At 48.2% G+C, this 17,567-nt stretch overlaps 2 protein-coding genes across 2 annotated transcripts in view; one reads left to right on the top strand and one right to left on the bottom strand.

The window, feature by feature from the left end:
• Nucleotides 1–2,166: 2,166 nt before the first annotated feature.
• Tcf23 (transcription factor 23) lies at nt 2,167–6,262 on the bottom strand. The gene is made up of 3 exons (XM_004627414.2): nt 5,909–6,262; nt 5,034–5,276; nt 2,167–3,231 (listed from the first exon to the last, which is right to left on the bottom strand). Exons 1-3 carry the CDS (start codon nt 6,128–6,130, stop codon nt 3,052–3,054), a joined length of 645 nt encoding a protein of 214 aa, XP_004627471.1. The 5' UTR covers nt 6,131–6,262; the 3' UTR covers nt 2,167–3,051.
• A 9,283-nt stretch (nt 6,263–15,545) lies between these two features.
• Nucleotides 15,546–17,567, top strand: part of Prr30 (proline rich 30) — a 14,502-nt gene continuing 12,480 nt past the window's right edge. The window contains exon 1 of the mRNA XM_023711005.1: nt 15,546–15,607. The gene's annotated coding sequence lies outside the window, so the exon portion shown is untranslated. The remainder of the gene's footprint in view (nt 15,608–17,567) is intronic.

A 17,567-nucleotide genomic window follows, 5' to 3' on the forward strand; every position in this document is an offset into this window, starting at 1 on the left:
GGTGGGGCCCTGGATTTGGCTACTGGGTGGAATAAGCCTATAAGGCTGATGCCACAAAAAGAAGAGGGCTTCCTATCTAATTTACTTTAATCGGGGTCCTTCTAGAGGGAGAGGGAAGAGAGCACCTGATCTTCTAATTACTCTTTTCCTTGATGGTAAACACCACAGTGGCTGCCACAATAGCTAGCCCAGGGGAGCAGCCAGTCCTCCAGCTGCTGAGGTAGACCACCTTCCTGTCGCTTCGTATTTGTGCTCCTGTTCACTTCTGGAGCTGCCTTCCTTCACACCCTTGTTCCTAGTGGGCTGAGAGCTGGCCATAACCCAGATCTGGCCACCTCTAGCTGCCCCACCCCATGCCTCAGCACAGGGGACACTAGAAATGTCCTGGCAAATGGGCATTTTTCTTCTCTGCTGCAGACAAAAGGTATTTCTCCTGGACCTGGTTGGTTTATATACCCCTGGCTCCAAGATGTCATTTCTTCAGGACAACATTGTGTTTGTCAGGGAGGCCGAGGTCAGGTTCCTCTTTGGGAGATCCCAGTCACCCCCTAGACCTGCCTTTGTGCCTCAGTTCCCTCTTGCAGCCCTTCTGGCTCTCTGGTCTGAGCTCTCTCCAGCTTGGGGAGCTGGCCCCTGGGTCACTAGGACTTTTATGAGCACTAAGAACTTTGCCTGGAAAGAGCCAGAGGCAGCCTAAGAAAAGTGTCCTGATGGGACCTGCCTTCCTCATCCTCAACAGCTTCATCCCTCTTGGCCTCTTGGTCTTCTCCACTAGAGTGATGGAGTCACCCCTGGGGGCCAGGTAGAACGAGGCAGAGGCTTGGCTCTGAGCAGAGTGGGCCAGAGCCAACTCCAAACCAAGCCCACTTAGTTTTCAGGTGATGCACCAGACTCCTGAGGGGGCCCCAGCAATACAAGCAAAGCCAGGCTCTTTTGCCCAGAAAGAGAGTGCGTGCTGCCCCTGGAAGGAACTCATCTGCTCTCTTGTGATCATCCTCCAGCTCCCCAGGAAGATGCTCCTATTTGGCTTTAAAAATAGAACACTCAAGATGGACTTTTATGGTCTTATGAAGAGCGCTGCTGGTGCCCTCCCACACCTGGGCCCTGCTCCTGCCTGGCCCCGTCCAGCTGCCCAGAAGTGGTTCTGTGCAAGCTCTGGGGGTTGCTCTGCAGAGCTGTGGGCCCAGGCAGATTTACGAGTTCAGCCTCGGCTCAGGCCTTCTCCCATGGCTCCCAGCCACGGGCCAGCTGCTCTCCCACATCCCGTGCAGCTCGGACTGGGACGTTCTGTGTCTCTTTTCCTACCTCCACCCCAGCTTGCTGAGTCACCCCACACCCTCCTTTTCCCTGCTGCATTGGCCAGTCCTTTGGAGGAGCAGACCCCAGCCCTCCTTTATACTCATGATGACAGTGATGGCTTGTGTGAATCAATAAGCCTGTTGGGACTCTACTCTGTCTTGGATGTCAAAATTTAACAAAAAGATGGCTCCCTCCCTGCCTAGACTTTAGGTAGCAGCTCAGAAACTCCACCTGGTCCGGCAAGCTCATCTCCATGTGTACAGACTCTGTGATTAGTTAGTCTTTAGTTCTTTCTTCAGGACTGGGGACAAATTCCATTACAGCTCTGTCACATTTATGACACCTTTTGGCAAGACTTAGGGAGAACCAGGACAATACCTGAGGGGAAAAGCTGGCTTTGAGGGCCAATTTCTGGCATGACTGTGAGATAACTCTAGAGCTAATGAAGCTTCAAGCAGTCTTGGTACTGGGTGCTCACCGAGCCCAGCCCTGGCTCATTTTTCCTTGAGGTTAGGTTTCCTTGAGGAAAGTGACACGTGTAACATAATGGAAAGAGAAGGGGGCCGGGGAGATGGCTCAGTAGGATAAGCACTTGACTGGCAAACGCAAGGATCTGAGTTCAATCCCTGGTTCTGCAAAAAAAAAAAAAAAAAAAGAGAAGGCTGTACTGTTCCTTGAAAAAAGATCCATGTTGTTCTTTCAAGGTGTTTCCAGGTTGTCACTGAGTATATCGTTAATATCCTTCACAGGTAGGGCCTTAGGTATTTTGTACAGGGTCTCCCTACACAGCTTGGATTTGTAGTGGTCCTCCTATCACTTTCAACCTCCCTAGAACTGGGATTATAGGCGTGCATCACTGGCATGTGGGACTGGGGATAGAACCCCAGTTCCTGCCCTTGCCTAAGCAAGCACTTAGTCTGCTGAGCTATCTTGCTGGCTCTAGGTAGAGCCTTAAATGGTTGCCTGTGAGCAGCTTCTAGGACAAGATCTCTTCAAATAGGGCATTTGGTCCTAAGTGTCTCTGGAAATTGACACGTGTAAGCATGTGAGCTTTATGGCTTAACCTGTAGATATAACTCATGTCAACAAAAATGGGAAATGTACAGGAACCAGAGAGGCAGGAAAATGGAGTGAGGAGGAGCAGCTGGAGAGACCCATACGGAAGACGGCAACCCTTCATTCTCTACAGCCTCTTGCATGCTGGGGAAGCCTTCATGGTGCTGTAGAACAGTGTGCATGTCCCCTTCTTCAGTTTCCTCGCAGGCTGCAGAACCCTGCCTCAGACCTGTTCACACAGCTGCCAGGAGCTGAAGGCCCCTTAGCTTTCCCAGAAGCACCTGAGGCCGCTACCATTTGGGCCCCTCCCTCTGCACCTTTGTGGTTATTTCTGTCTCTTCCCTCAGTGCAGAGTTTTTGTAGGAGCCTCAGGGGAGACAAGAGAAGGGAGATGCCATAACCTGAATTCAAAGGCAGTCTAACCCTGTCCTTTCCTACTTCTCTGTTGCTGTCACAGAAGAGTCACTGGGAAGTCCCCAACTGGTGCCAAGGGTGAGGATCTCTGTCCTGTGCTCCCTGGAACTCTTTACCACTAACGAGCCCACTGCTTTCTCCGTCTGCCTGATGGAACTTGGCAGCTGAGCCTAAGTCGAATCCACTGGCTGAGAGTCAGGTAAGGGAACACAGGTAAGGGCTGGTACCAAATCCAGGTCCCTAATCAATAGTCAGAATAGGAGAATGGGATGAGCGTAATGGTCATTTGTCACCAAGAGCTGGTGAGAGTGGCTTGGTAAGAAGGAGAACATCTGCCTCTCCAGAGTCTTGGGGCCCCACCTCTGCTTCCTTTGATTTTTGGCTGGAGGCGATGGCTGTGGTGGAGTCCAGGCCAGAGCATCCCAGGCCTCCAGCATAGAGACGAGATCGCATGGGCCACTTCTGCAAGACATACAGTGGGAAGTGAGTAATGCAACCAGTGCAGCCTTGCAGGGCCAGAGTCTCTGTCACCTCATAACCTGGCCTCCCAGCAGCTCCACCTCACATCTTTCCTGGTGTCACACTCTGGCAGCAGTGGCCTCGCCATCATGTGTGGTCCTCATGATCTCCTGACACCCTGAGCTGGATGAGAGGCCCAGCAATGGCCTCAAGGGGATCAGGTTTTGGCTGAGAAGGTGAATAGGAGGTCCAGTGCCCTGGGAAGAGCTGGTACCAGCCAAGGGCTGGGCAATGGGATGAACGGTGGCTCCAGGAAAACCTCCCAGCTGGGCCCCTCCAAGAAGTAGGCTCCTTCCAGCCAGAATCCTAGCACATGCCCAGTTGACTCTGCCCCGCATCTGCCCTCCTTCCCCAGGAAACGAGGGCGCTAATTCCTGGGTAACTACCCCACCTCACCAACCTGCCAGAGTCTTAGACCTACACCTTCCTTTGTTCACTCTTCCACATGTTTATCAGTCATCTACTACACGTAAGGGTCTTGGTCACCAATCCAACTAAGGTTTTGCTGTTACTTCGGCACTTCAGAGTTGCTCCAACAGCCTAGAATCTTGCATTTTAGCTATAATTGTAAACAAAGACTTCAAGCTTCAAGACATTTCCTAATGATGCTATTTAGAGGAGAGAGTTATAAAAAAGTCTTCTACAAAAATAAAATTGACTCCCTTTATAATATTTTCCTCAAAGCTGGACTTGGTGAGGCATGCCTGTAATCCCAGCACTTGGGAGGAAGAGGAAAGGGGTTCCTTTCAAGTTCAAGACCAGCCTCAGCTACAAAGTGAGCTCAAGGCCAGCCTAAATTGCATAATAAGACTCTGTCTAAAAAAAAAAAAAAATCCTGAGAGGCAAAGATGACCCTCTTCCTTTATAGGGGAGAGCTCCATTTGCCTGGTTCTGTACAGCACCATCCCAGGGCACAATCCATGAGCTCAAGCCACATTCAGCCAAGTATTGATTGCTCTATACTTCTGTCTCCCCTTATTTGTGAAACAATCTGCATTTGGTCCTTGCATGGTTCAAGAGAGTAAAACGTGCTGGAGTGGAGCACTTGCTTGGCATGCACAAGGCCCCTGGTTCAATCTCCAGCACCCTAAGTGCTTAGGTCAGCTCCTGGCCCAGCATTAGCACCTAAGCAGGTTAGCTGGAGTTGCAACTGCTCACTACTTTGCATTCAGAATCCGAATTTGTGCTGTACAGGAGAAGATAGCCCCTGTTAATTTGCACTTTGCATAAGTGAAGCTGAGGTTCGGGAAAGCCTGGTGGTAGTGGCAAGCAGTGTGTGCTACAAGGTCCAACCCTATACTGCTGTCCCACATTCAGCTGCTTCTACACTGCTGCCTTGGCTCACTGTTCTCTTAGAAGGCAGATCTGTCTTGCAATAGTCATCCAGGGGGTGCCAGAGGATAGTCATCAAGGACTATCCAGTTGCCCCTCATTGCCAGGTCCCCAGCCCTGGAACCTGCCCCTTTTTTACCCTCTGACACTAACACTGAAGTCTTTCCCTCCTCTTGGAAAAACTGCATTCCCATGAGGCCACTGTCAGTCATGGTCCTGTGAGAAACACAGAATCAGCCCCATCCCAAGACCCAGCCTTAGCTCTTTTTCCTCTGAGATAGCAGCAAGTACCCAACCCCAGTGTCAGCTCTGCCCAAGACAGCAGCCTGATCCAGTGTCCTGCCATCTCCAGACCCTTCCTCAAGGCGCTGCACATTAAGTTTCCCTCCCCCAATGCCTGGCCCAAGCCCTACCTTGAGAGGGTGCAGGTAGCGGAGCCCACGCAGAAAGGGTGGCCAGGCAGGACTGGGCAACTCATGGCCCAGTGTGCGGGTAAGGTGGGCTATGTAGCTGGTGGCCAGCACCAGCACATCCAGCTTAGAGAGCTTGGTGTCAGGCGGCACAGCAGGCAAGGTGGCTTGCAGGGCTAGGAAGGCCTGGCGCAGGGTCCTCACACGGCTGCGCTCCCGCGCTGCGTTCTCAGGACTGGCCTCACTCTGCATGGAGGACCCCAGTGAGTAGATCTGTCCCAGGATCCATCTGACCCAGCCCTCTAAGAATATCTGGAGAGGTGACACTGAAGGGCCTCAGTGCACCTTTGTGGTTCCTAGCCCTGTTCTGGTTACAGCTGCAGCAAGGCCTAGGCTAGGGTTGGATGGCAGCAGGGTGGCAAAGCTTGGCTCAGAACCTGGGTTTCCTCTGTCCCTCCACTAGTGCCCACCCCACTCCCTTGTCTGAACCCTTCTCTTCCTTGGAGCCACGGAAAACATAGCCACACTTTGTGGAGTAGCATTGAACCTTGACCCATCAGGTTCCCAGATAAAGAGTTTGCTGTGGAAAGGACCCTGAGCCAAAAGTCAAAACAACAGGCCAGGTTCCGGTGCTGCTGCTGCTTGTAGCTTCAGGACTTCGTCCGATTCACATCCCTCCTCCAGGACCCACTTTCCTCCAGAGGAGTTGCGCCAGCTCTCTGAGCTGTGCTCTGGTTAAGACCAACTCCCATTCATCTCTGGCACCCCAGCATACTGCTGTGTGGTTTCGGGGACCTGCGCTCCACTTGGGTGGCCGCGTGCATGGCCCTCCAGCCCCTGCCTCCCCAGTTCCCTCTGCTGGTCCAGGATGTCCTTACCCTGCTGTAAGCTGGGCCCCGAGCCCTTGCCCCTCTAGGGCTAGGGACAGGTCTGCTCCACCTTTGGTCACTCCAGCTGGTCTCTTCCCACAGATCTTGCCTTGTCCTGCTGAGGTGGCGCCTCTTCCTGTCGGTGCCTGGCAGCAGCCGTGTTTTGACCTTAGCCCGGCCATGCTCCACTCTTGGCATCGCTGGTGGCCCTCGGACTTCCCTGTGTGACATATCACTCCCCTGGGACACCGGGCTGCAGCCCCACAGCAGGAGCACGGTGTCCAAGGGACCCTTGGGCTCAAGCTAGCTGGGGCAGACTGGCCATCCAGCCAGCAATGTCTACATCTGAGTGAGTTGGCGCCAACTCAGTCCTGCTTTGCTCCTTGCTCTGGGAAAACTGCCCACCCGGCACAGCCCCCGCGAGAGGCCTCCGCCCTCCTCCCAATGGGAATGAGGGGTGGGGGCGCTGGATTCTGGGAGTGGCCAGATGGTGGGAGGAGCCCCCTGCTGAGGGAGACAGGAAGGTGGGTGGGTCATGGATGAGCCCCATGACTGTCCTATGGTGGATCCACTGCTTCAGCATAAGGGCTCAAGTTCACAGAAGGCCCTGGACCTCCATCCTCCATGCCAGAAGACAGCCTGCATACATTCCAAAAAAGCCTTTGCTCTTCTAGACAATGAACATGGCCTTCCAGTCACAGAGAACTGCTTCCTACCCTCTAAGGCATGCCCCCATTTCCAGCTCAGCTTTAACTTCTACCTTTCCATGCCCTAAAAAGCCTACCTCCACTCCACCCAGGAATGCTGTCCATCATCCGGGTTCCACCCTTTGTCTAGGAGGATCTCAGACTAGGCTGAGCCAAGCACAGGTCCCAGTCTGATTAGTTCAGCCCTAGCTCATTGAGCTCCTAACAGTTCAGCTTTGATAGATCACTGTGTGCCAGGCACTGAGCTCGGCACTATTTCTATCTTCTGTAGGTCTCCAAGCAACTCATCTTACAGGTGGGGACACTGAGCTATCAGGAGGTGAGACTGCATGCCTGGTGTCAAGTCCAGCAAGTGGTGGGGCGGGATGAAGCCCTAGGCACTTGGCTGCACTCGGGAGGCACCCCTCGCCCTGTGCTGTTCAGCTCCCAGCTGGACATGAGATCTCTGAGGCCAAGCACCGCGACCTTTGCTGAGTCCATCACCTCCTCCAGTGGCTAAGCAGGGGCAGGAGGCTGAAGGAACAGCAAATCTGCCCAGGATCCCATCTGGCCTCCAGTAAGAGCCTCGGCCTGCAGCAAAGTCCGTCTGGAATGGCTCTGCCTCCGGTCTTGAACTCCAGGGAAGACAAAGTAAAGAGAAGCTACAAGCACAGATATTCATACAATGAGAGAGACACCCAGAGAACCAGAGAGAAAGGGAAAAGAGAAAAGCGAATGCCATCGGAATGTCCATCAGTAGGGAGGCAATAAAATAAATGTGGGTGTATCTGCATTATGGGATCATGTGCAGAAATAGAGTAAGACAGGCTTTTATATTCATAGAAGCAATTTAAAAACTCTCCAATCAGGGGGCGGGGGAGATGGCTCAGTGGAAGAAGCACTTCCCTGGCAAGCGCAAGGGCCTGAGTTCAATCTCTGGTTCCGCCAAAAAAAAAAAAAAAAAACCTCTCCAAGATATATGGTTAAGAGAGAAAATCTAGTTGTAGATAAATGTAAGGTTCTAGCCAGGCCAAAAACACAAAAACAAGAAGGAGGAGGAGGAGGAAGAAGAAGAGAAGGAGGAGACACAAGAGGAGGAAGAGGAGGAGGCAGAAAAAGATGGAAGGATAAAGGTTGTATTCTATGTGAATGAGAAAGGAGACTAAGATGAACACTAAGCTGGTTTTTTTTGGCAGAACCGGGGATTGAACTTGGGCCCTTGCGCTTGCCAGGGAGGCGCTTATTCCACTGAGCCATCTCCTTAGCCCTAAACTTTTTTTTCTCACAGCAGCGCCATTAAACAGCCACCTCAATTCACAGCATGCTGTCCTCTTTGGAATACAAACGACCTCTTGCCAACCTTGCTTCCTTCCTTTCTTCTTTTATCTATTTCCTTTGCTTCTGTTCTCATTATTCTCCCCTATTGGAGCCCACCACTCTAGTGTTTGACATATATTCTTTTGCTAGTAGGTGTAGTTTAAAAATATGTACACAGGGTTGGGGAGATAGGACCCGTGCCGGCCCTGGATCCCCAGACGTAGTGGGTGGTGGCACATACCTGTAATCCCAGCACTGGGGAGGCTGACACAGGAAGATCACTATGAGTCCAAGCTGCATAGCAAGACCCTGTACCAAATAAATAAATAAATAGTTATAAAAATTTTTAAAAAATAAAAATATGTACACAGCCGGTGGCGGTGCATACCTGTAATCCCAGTGTCTGGGAGGCTGAGGCAGGAGGATTGTTGTGAGTTAGACACCAGCCTGGGTTACAAAGTGAGCTCAAGGTCTGCCTGAACTGCATAGCGAGAACTTGTCACAAAAAGACACACACACACACACACACACACACAGTCCCCTCTCTTCAAAGGCGGGCATACTTACCCTGCCCTTGAAGGAGGCCAGACTTCTGACTTGCGCCTGACAAATGTAACAAGGCAGACTGTCATTGGGACAGTGGAATGAGATTAGAGAGGACATTATAGCTTCCTCTTCATTCTCTCGTTTTATTCTAGTCCTTTTCTGTGAGTGTCATGATTTATACCATGAATGTCTGTGTTCATGAGAAGAGTGCTAAACTTGATGGTTTTAGTGAATTTACAAGTATGTCAGATTATATGTACAATCTTTTGCTCTTCTAAGTAAATAATCTCTAATGCTGACTTTTCTTCTCTTTCTTTCTTTCTTTCTTTCTTTCTTTCTTTCTTTCTTTCTTTCTTTCTTTCTTCCTTTCTTTTTTTTTTTTGTATTTTAGGCAAGGGTCTACAGGGTGTTCAGGGTTTCACTACTAGATCAGACTAGTAGTGATCCATCTGTTTACAGCCTCCCAGGAGCTGGGATTACAGGCGTGCACCACCACGCCCAGTCTCAATTGCCATCTCAGCCTGCCCTGGGGATAGGCCCTGCACGAAATAATCTCTAATGAATCTGTATTCTTCTCTTTTTCTTCTTCCCCTTTCTCCTCCTCCTCCTTCTTTTGAAACAAGGCCTCACTATACTGTTCAAGCTGCCCTTGAACTTACTATGCAGTCCAGGCTGGCCTTGAAACTCACATGATGTAATATTATATCTCATTTATCTTTTTTTTTTTCTTGTACCAAGACTTAAACTCAAGACCTCACACTTGCCAGGCAGATACTTCACCACTGAGCTAAATCCCCAGCATTGATCATGTTGTGTTTGCTTACCTCCTGCCCTACTTACACTGAGTCTTTTTTTTTCCCCCTCTAGGAACTGGGCGCTTATTCTACTGAGCCATCTCCCTGGCCCCTCACTGAGTCTTTATGCTTAGAAAAATTCCAACTGTACACTACTCTTAGAAAGTAATTCTCTTACTATTTTGGTACATTTTATTTTTGTTTTGTTTCAGTCTTTTGAGACAGGGTCTCTCTTTGCATGCAGGCTACGCTTGAACTCGCTGTGTAGCCGAGGGTGCCTCAGCCACCACACCCCCCAGTGCTGGGATTACAGGAGTGTGCCAGCACAGTCACTTATTTTGTTATATGTTAGATAAAGAAAAATTCTAGGTGTTAGACTGGCAAAGCCCTTATTTAGTCTCCATGGGCAACAATGTTCATGGTGAATTTATCAAAATTAACCAAATACCAGAACCAAAAATGAGTTTAAACTAGATATTTTAGGAAAAGCTAAATTTGCTGTGAAGAAAAAACAACATTCTTAAACCAAGCGTGGTGGCACATGCCTATAACCCTAGCTACTTGGAAGGCTGACTCAGAAGGTATCACAAGCTAAAGGCCAGAAGACAACAATCTGCAATGTATTAATTATTATAACTGTCCTACTAATTGGCTTTTTTTTTTTTTTTTTTAAGTACTGGGGATTGAACTCAGGACGCTAGCTACACTTGCCAGGCAAGGGCTTATTCTACTGAGCTATCTCCCACTTCTTTCTCAATAAAATTAATTAAAAAAAAACAAAAAAACACCAAGTTGAAGGCCAGCCTGAGCAGTTTAGCAAGACCTTGCTTAAAAAAAAAAGAAAAAGAAAAAGAAAGGAGCATTGGGATTTAACTCAGCAGGGAAGGGAAGAAAAAAAAAAAAAAGACATGCCTTAGAACAGAATTAACTTTCAAAATATAGAACCTATAAAAGAGATGTTATTTCAGAGAGAGAAAGAGATAGGTAACTCTTTTAAAGGAAAATTATGCATTACAAAAATGGAGAAAAAAAATCACAAGGAGAACTGCGCAAGACTGCTTCTGAACTTAGAGGTGGAGAGGAGTCCACATTCAGCTCAGCCAAGCTGACTCACACTGCCCATACAGATGGACGCTGAAGTCACTTTGGGACAATGACCAACACTTCAAAGTGCAGGGGCAAGGGCTAAAAGCCATGGGAATTTTGTGGAAAGCACCATCATAGAAAATAATAGAGGGGCCGGGGAGATGGCTCAGTAGGATAAGTGCTTGACTGGCAAACGCAAGGATCTGAGTTCAATCCCTGGTTCCACCAAAACAAAACAAAACAAAACAAAACAAAACAAAAAAAAGGATTTGTAAACTAAGACATTGTGGGCTGGCCTGATAGCTCAGTGGACTAAAGCGCCTGATTAGGCAGAGCACAGCAGCCGGGGTTCAATCCCCGGTATGCTGTGCCAGCCCCGCCCACCCATGGGGCATTCTGAGACTGATTGAAACTGGGCGTGATGGCACGAGCCTATAATCCCAGCACTTGGGAGGCTGAAAACAGGCGAATCACTGGAGTCTGATCTACCTAGTGAGGCCCTGTAGACCCTGTCCGAAATACAGAAAAGAAAAAAACAAAGACATTGTGTATTAAGAGACCACATAAAGAGAATTGTACAGCATTGCAAGAAAGGGGCCCACATTTTCCAAGTAACTGAAACTTACAGTTAGCTGATGTTGGAAAAAATCCTAAACCATACTTAGCTTTTGACAATGAGAAATAATACTGGAAAATGACCCTTATTAGAGTTCCATTTCCCTCTCTGATCATAAACTGAGAAATAAGACTCGGTTACCCCCACAAAATCTGTGGAATTCCAATTTCTCACAAGTCTGACCTCTTGTCTCTGCCGGACTTGCTAGTAACATTTGGTTCGCAGGAAAGCAATGCTTTTGTTGGGAAGGAATTCCAAGAGATATTGTATTATTATCTGACTTTTTCTGCAACGGGACTATATGTTTCCATCCTCAAGCTGGAATTTGGTGTGATGCCAAAATAATAGGAAAGATCAAATTGTTAACAACAAATAAAGTTTACAGTAATTTGGGTATTAAAGAGCAATCTTTCTTAAAATTAAAACTAGCCACTTCACATAGGGTTATAGGCATAAAGTCAAATTGGCCAAAAGAAACACATAGAATTAAAAGATAATACAATATTTCATAAGGTATCCGTGATGATAGAGGAAAGCACTGTCAATCTGATTAAAGATTATAGTGCCTTTTCCTTGAGAAGCCATGAAATGACGGATGACACCAGTGCAGGGGAGGCCCCTGAGCAGAGGCCTGGGAGGCCTTGGAGGCTTCCAAGGATGCTTTGGCAGTGGCCTTCAGGGCCTCAGGCATGGATGCGGCAGGGGCTGAGGCTAGGCCGTGGGGCTCCAAGTAGCAAACCCAAGGACTGGATCCCTGTTACCAAGCTGGCCTGGCTGGTCAAGGATGTGCAGATCAAGTGCCTAGAGTAGACTGTCCTGTCTCTGCCCATCAAGTAGTCTGAGACCCTTGGACTTGACTTTGGGACATCTGTCAGGAGAAAGCTCTGGAGATCATTCTGGTACAGAAACAGACTCAAGGTGTCTGTTGCTATCAGGGACTACAATGGGCATTTTGGTTTGGGTATAAAGTGCTCCATGGAGGTAGTCACTGCCATCTTAGGGGGCATCATCCTGGCCAAGCCATGTCATTCCTGTGTGGAAAAGGCTACTGGGGAAGCAAGATGGCAAACCCCACACCATCCCTTGCAAGGTGACAGGCTGATGTGACTCTGTGCCATCCTACTCCCAGAGGCACTGGCATTATCTCATTCCCAGAAGCTGCTGAAGGGGGCCACGCAGATGACTGCTATATCTCTGTCAGGGACTGCACTGCCACTCTTGGCAACTTTGCCAAGGCTACCCGTGGTGTCACTTCTAAGACCTATAGTTACCTTACCCAAACCTCTGGAAAGAGACGTTACTCAGTAAGGGTCTCTACCAGGAATTCACTGACATCTTGTAAAGACTCACATCACAACCTCTGTCCAGAGGACTTGTGCTCCAGCAGTGGCTGCAACACAGGGTTTTTATACCAGAAAGTGAGCCAGAGCGTGGTGGTGCTCACCTGTAATCCCAGGCTGAGGCAGGAGGATTGCTGTGAGTTTGAGGCTAGCCTGGGTTATAACAAAAAGTGAAGAAAGCCTAAAAAAAAAAAGACTATAGTGACATATACAGAGGATAATTTGATGTTAGGATGCTTATTTCATTCATTTGCTACTCTTTCTTGTTAGGCTATACTAATATATATATATATATATATATATATTTTTATTTTTTTTTTTTTTTTTTTTTTTTTTTTTTTTGTACTGAGGATTGGGGATTGAACTTAGGACCTTTTGCTTGCCAGGCAGGCACTTATGCTGCTGAGCTATCTCCCTGGCTATTTTTGTTTTGTTTTGTTTTCTGAGATAGGATCTCACTATATAGCCCAGGAGGGCCTGAAACTCCCTGTGATCTGCCTGCCTCAACATCCTGAATGATGGGATTACAAGCGTGTGCCACCACACCCACCCTATCTTTTGTTTTGTTTTATTTTGGGTTTTTTTCAAGGAGGGACATTGGGAATTGAATTCAGGATCCCGTGCTTTCCAATAGATGCTACGCCACTGAGTTAAATCCCTCAGACCCTTAATTTTTTTTTTAACCTAATAAACTCAGAATGTATCACTAAACTTAGCAGACCACCGGCCTCCATCAAGGCCTCCATCAACCAGGACCTAAAAATTCTTTAACATAACATCTGAAACTGAATTTCCTCAGTTCTGGATATTTTGGACGATGACACAGGTGGTAACATGATTTCCTTTTGTTCTGGGACTATAAAAGTTCCTCCTACACAGTGGAATGTGACATTTAGGGCAACTTGCATCTATGTTTCCAGGTCATGGTCCTTAATCTTTGGCTTGAAATAAACTATTTCTATTTTTTTTTTTTTTTCCGGAACTGGGGATTGAACTCAGGCCCTTGTGCTTGCCAGGGAAGCACTTATTCCACTGAGCCATCTCCCCAGCCCCCTCTGTTTGCTTTTAAAAATCAAAAAGGGCCAGCGAGATAGCTCAGCGGACTAAGCACCTGCTTTGGCAAGCGCTGGGAGCTTGTTTGGATCCCCAGTCCCACATGCCCTGCCTGCTCCGCCCCCAGGGCATCCTGAGTCAGGCAACTGAGTTTGGTGCGAGGTGGCCCATGCCTATAATCCCAGCTCTGGGAAGGCTGAAAACAGGAGGATCACTACAAGTCCAATCTATGTAGTGAGACCCTGCACCAAATACATAAAAAGCAAAACAGGGCTGGGGAGATAGCTTGTTTGTCTACACACTTGCCTGGCAAGCGCAAAGACTTGAGTTCCAGCCTGGTAGCACATGCCGTGCCTGCCCCGAGGCCAGGTGTGGTGGTACATACCTGTAATCCCAGCGCTGGGGAGTCTGAGACAGGAGGATCACTTGAGTCCAAGCTGTTTAGTGAGACCCTGTATTAAAAAAAAAAAAAAGAAAAGAAAGAAAGAAAGAAAGAAAGAAAATAAAAACAAAAAACCCTGGTGCATCGAAAATGTTGGGCCAGGGAGATGGCTCAGTGGAATAAGTGCTTCCCTGACAAGCTCAAGGGCCTGAGTTCAATCCCCTGTTCCACCAAAAAAAAAAAAAAAAAAAGAAAATGTTTTGTTGTTGAAACTCTGCTGAACGAAGCTCTGGCGGCAATCCTGAGCAGTGAGGGCATCTATGAGAAACACAGAGCCCACCGGTGGGAGGGCTCTTGCTCTTGAGAGCTGTGTGTCATGATCTCGGGATAGAAGAATGGCATCTGGATAGAGCAAAACTACATGCTTTCCAGGCCTGAAGGAACCATCTTTCGTACCATAGATGTGTGACTCCCACAAAGGTGTCAGTTGCCAAGGTTTTAGCAAGCCAACAGGCAACAGAGGCGCCATCCCAAGACCCGCAGACCAGGTTAAAAGCTTTCTGCAAAAAGCTACCATCTCTGGGGTCAGATCAGGCAGTCCAGTTTCCTGCTCCCTAACTTCTGTGACACAGAAGGGCCCCGAGAAACAAACTGCTAGTTCTCTTAGCTTTCAGCACAGTGTTTCTTTCTCAGAAAGCTACAGCAGGCCTCCTCCAGAAGCTCCCATTCAGAGCCCAGCAGAAATTTAATCAGGTCACTGTCAAGGCCAGATTTACAGGGGAAGCCATCAATACCCTTTGGAGGTAGGAAACAGGGCTGGCCTCTCTCCCTCTGCAGGAACTTACCTGCGACTGCTGCCAGGTAGTACTGCTACCGGGGAAGGAGGGGATCTGGCTCTGGATTTGCTGAGCGTGGTCACATCCACTGCCATGGCAGAATAGGGGAACACTGGGGGAAAACCCTATTGAAGTCACACAGCCACATGGAAAGAGATCATTTTGTGCCCAAGTGCACTCCCAGGAGTGGGCGGCCTGAAGAGCTTTGAGGTGCTTCTCCTCTGTGAGGAATCAGCCATTTGGAGACTGCAGTCCTAGTCAGAGGACCCTGGACTGTTCAGCTTTTCAGGTCAGGGTTGTGTCCACAGCAGGATGCTAGAGTAGAAAGGGAAATCTGCACCAGCAACAGCATCCACAAAGCTCCCAGTGACCAGCAACAGGTGAGGCAGGTGTCCAGGAGCACAGTCCACATGGCCAGAGGGGCCGGGGCCATTGCAAGCATTGCAGCATCTCATGCAGGTGCCCTGGCAGGCTGCAGGGGTGGCAGATGGGGACAGGCTCCAAGTGCTAGCAGCTTCTCTTGGTACAGTTCAGGGCCATGCTGCACCTGGCTGTCTCTGTTGGCATGGCAGCTCCTAGAGGCATGAGTGTAGGCAGTTCTAGGAAGTGTCCTAGGAGAAAGTTCTCTGGGACAACTTTGTCTCAACCTGGGCTTCGTCTCCAGCCTCCAGGGTATGGGAATAGCAAGGCACATTCTGCCCCGCTAGTCCTGAGTGGCTTCAGGGAGAGTGCGGGCAGCTGGGCAGTGGAAGCACAGCTTTGCTCTCCTATGTTATTGTGGTTTAGGTCCAGATGCCCTGCCCCCCAAGCCCTATGTGCTCACAGGCGGGCTCTGGTGAGGTGAGGAGTCATGAGGGACCAGTCCACTGAGGACTTCAGAGCTGTAATTTGGGAAGTGAAGCCTGGTTGGAGGAGGTGGGTCCCTGGGGAGTGGCCTGGAAGTGTCATCTCCCTCCCTCCTCCCCTGATCTCACCCTCTGCTTCCACCACCACTGCCACGCTGTCCTGCCTTGGAGCCAGCTGACCATGTGAGCCAGAAGCCTCTATAAACAGTGAGCCAGAACAAACCTCTTTTCTTTTAACTCTTGGGTGTGAGGTATTTGGTCTCAGTGATGAAAGCGACTAAGACATGCACTGTCTTCTAGCAGAGGTCTGTGGTGAGAGCGCATTCCAGGGTAGCTCCCAGGCCCTAATCTAACTCATGGCCTTCCTAGCTCCACTGCAGCCGCTCATGGTAATGACATCTTTTCCTCCCCTGGGTCCAGGTTGAGTCCTGGCCTATCAGTCTCCACTGTGTCACGTAGGGAAGAAGCTTGTGCATAGCCCACAGGTGGCACTGACTGTCCAAAATGGATGGACACTAAGTGATGCCGGACAGGATCATCTTCACTCCAGAACTTGGATCCCATCTCCCCAGAATTGTGATCTATGTTTGGTCCAAGATACTGTTCCAGGGGAGGCCCCTTTGAAAAAGGGCTCAATCCACTGGCCCACTTTTATCCACTTTTTTCATAGTCATACCATAATATGCTGTCAAAAGACTTGATAACTTGGGTGTGGTGACATGTCTGTAATCCCAACACTCTGACAGGCTGAGGCAGAAGGACTGCAAGTTCAAGCCTAGATTGAGCAATTTAGTGACTTAGTGAGACTCTGTCTCAAAAAAAAAAAGAATTTTAAATAACTGAGGATGTAGCTCAGTACAAATGGCCTAGGTTGAATTTCCCCTTACTGAGGGGGAAAAAGAAAACTTGGAAAATATAAAAGTATGTAAAAATTATTGTAATCTTTAAGGTAAAAACTCATTTACAAAGAAATAAAAAGTAATGTGATGAACTTTTTTTCAGTGGAGGGGACTGAACTCAGAGCTTTCACATTAAGCTATGCCCCTTCCCCCTTAAATTTCTTTCCTTCTGGGGTGAGGGGTTGAGACACGGTCTTGCTATGTAGTTCACGCTGTCCTTGAATCCACTATGTAGTTCAAGATGTCCTTGAATTCCTAGCGATCCTCCTGCCTCAGCTTTCCTAGTGCTGGAATTACAGGCCCAGCATGCAACTGCTTTCACATGGAGAATAAAAATGAGAATGCTGATTACATTTTAACTTTCCAAATAGCTGGACTACAGAGAGAAAATCTACTAATTCTTTTCTGAATGTGTAAGCAATTCTATTTTATGGTAAACTTATAAATCAGCATTCTGGTGCTTAGCTCAGACTGTTACATTTGAACTATCATGATCAAGAAAAGAAAAAGAAAAGTGGCCAAGTTAAATGCTCTTAGACTACTATCAGTGAACCCAATCCCTCATGCCCTTAAAATCATTTGCAGGTTTCTGGGTAGAGTTGTTGTATAGCATTAAAAGGAACAGAACACAATGTTCTAGACCTCAGATTGACAGACAGGAATATATGGTAGATACTATCTACAACAGGAAACAACTAGCATTACAACGTCACATTTACAACCTGGATCCCAAGTGAACTTCTGTCCACTTGGTCAACAAAGTTCTACTACACATACAATAAACATATAAAATATAAAATAAGTGTGAAGTGGGGTTACCCTAGACATTTTTCATTAAAATAGTGAAAAGTTTTACGCCTTCCCTTTCGAATTCCAAGTGGGGGCTGTTTCCTGACGCAGCCTCTCCAATTCTTCAGACACCAATTGGGGAAATCTAACAATTCAATTAAGTTTTGACACCATCTACCTGGAGCTCACACCAGCTCCCATAAATTAAAGAAGCTCAGCCCTACAGGCTATTCCTGCGTATCTGTCAACTTCAAGTCTCAAGCCACCGGTACTCGGTACTCGAACAATTGGCTAGAAATCATTGTTGTCACGTCCCCCTCTACAGGCTTAATAAAATGCTAGAATGGCTCACAGAACTCAGGAAAAAAGTTTATTTATATTTCCTAGTCTATCATAAAAGATACAGGGCTGGTGAGATGGCTCAGTGGTCTAAAGCACCTACTTAGAACAAACTAGGCCAAGCAAAGCACAGGGACCAC

This window comes from Octodon degus, unplaced genomic scaffold (assembly GCF_000260255.1).
Source record: "Octodon degus isolate 3935 unplaced genomic scaffold, OctDeg1.0 scaffold00019, whole genome shotgun sequence".
Lineage (NCBI taxonomy): Eukaryota > Metazoa > Chordata > Mammalia > Rodentia > Octodontidae > Octodon > Octodon degus.

Excerpts from the sequence above, each read along its gene's own strand:
- Tcf23 (XM_004627414.2), bottom strand. The coding sequence starts at position 6,130 with ATGTCACACAGGGAAGTCCGAGGGCCACCAGCGATGCCAAGAGTGGAG. Across the intron at positions 5,277-5,908 it reads GGGGCCCAGCTTACAGCAGG|AGTGAGGCCAGTCCTGAGAA; the intron begins GTAAGGACATCC and ends TCCTCCATGCAG. Across the intron at positions 3,232-5,033 it reads GCTACCTGCACCCTCTCAAG|AAGTGGCCCATGCGATCTCG; the intron begins GTAGGGCTTGGG and ends TATGTCTTGCAG.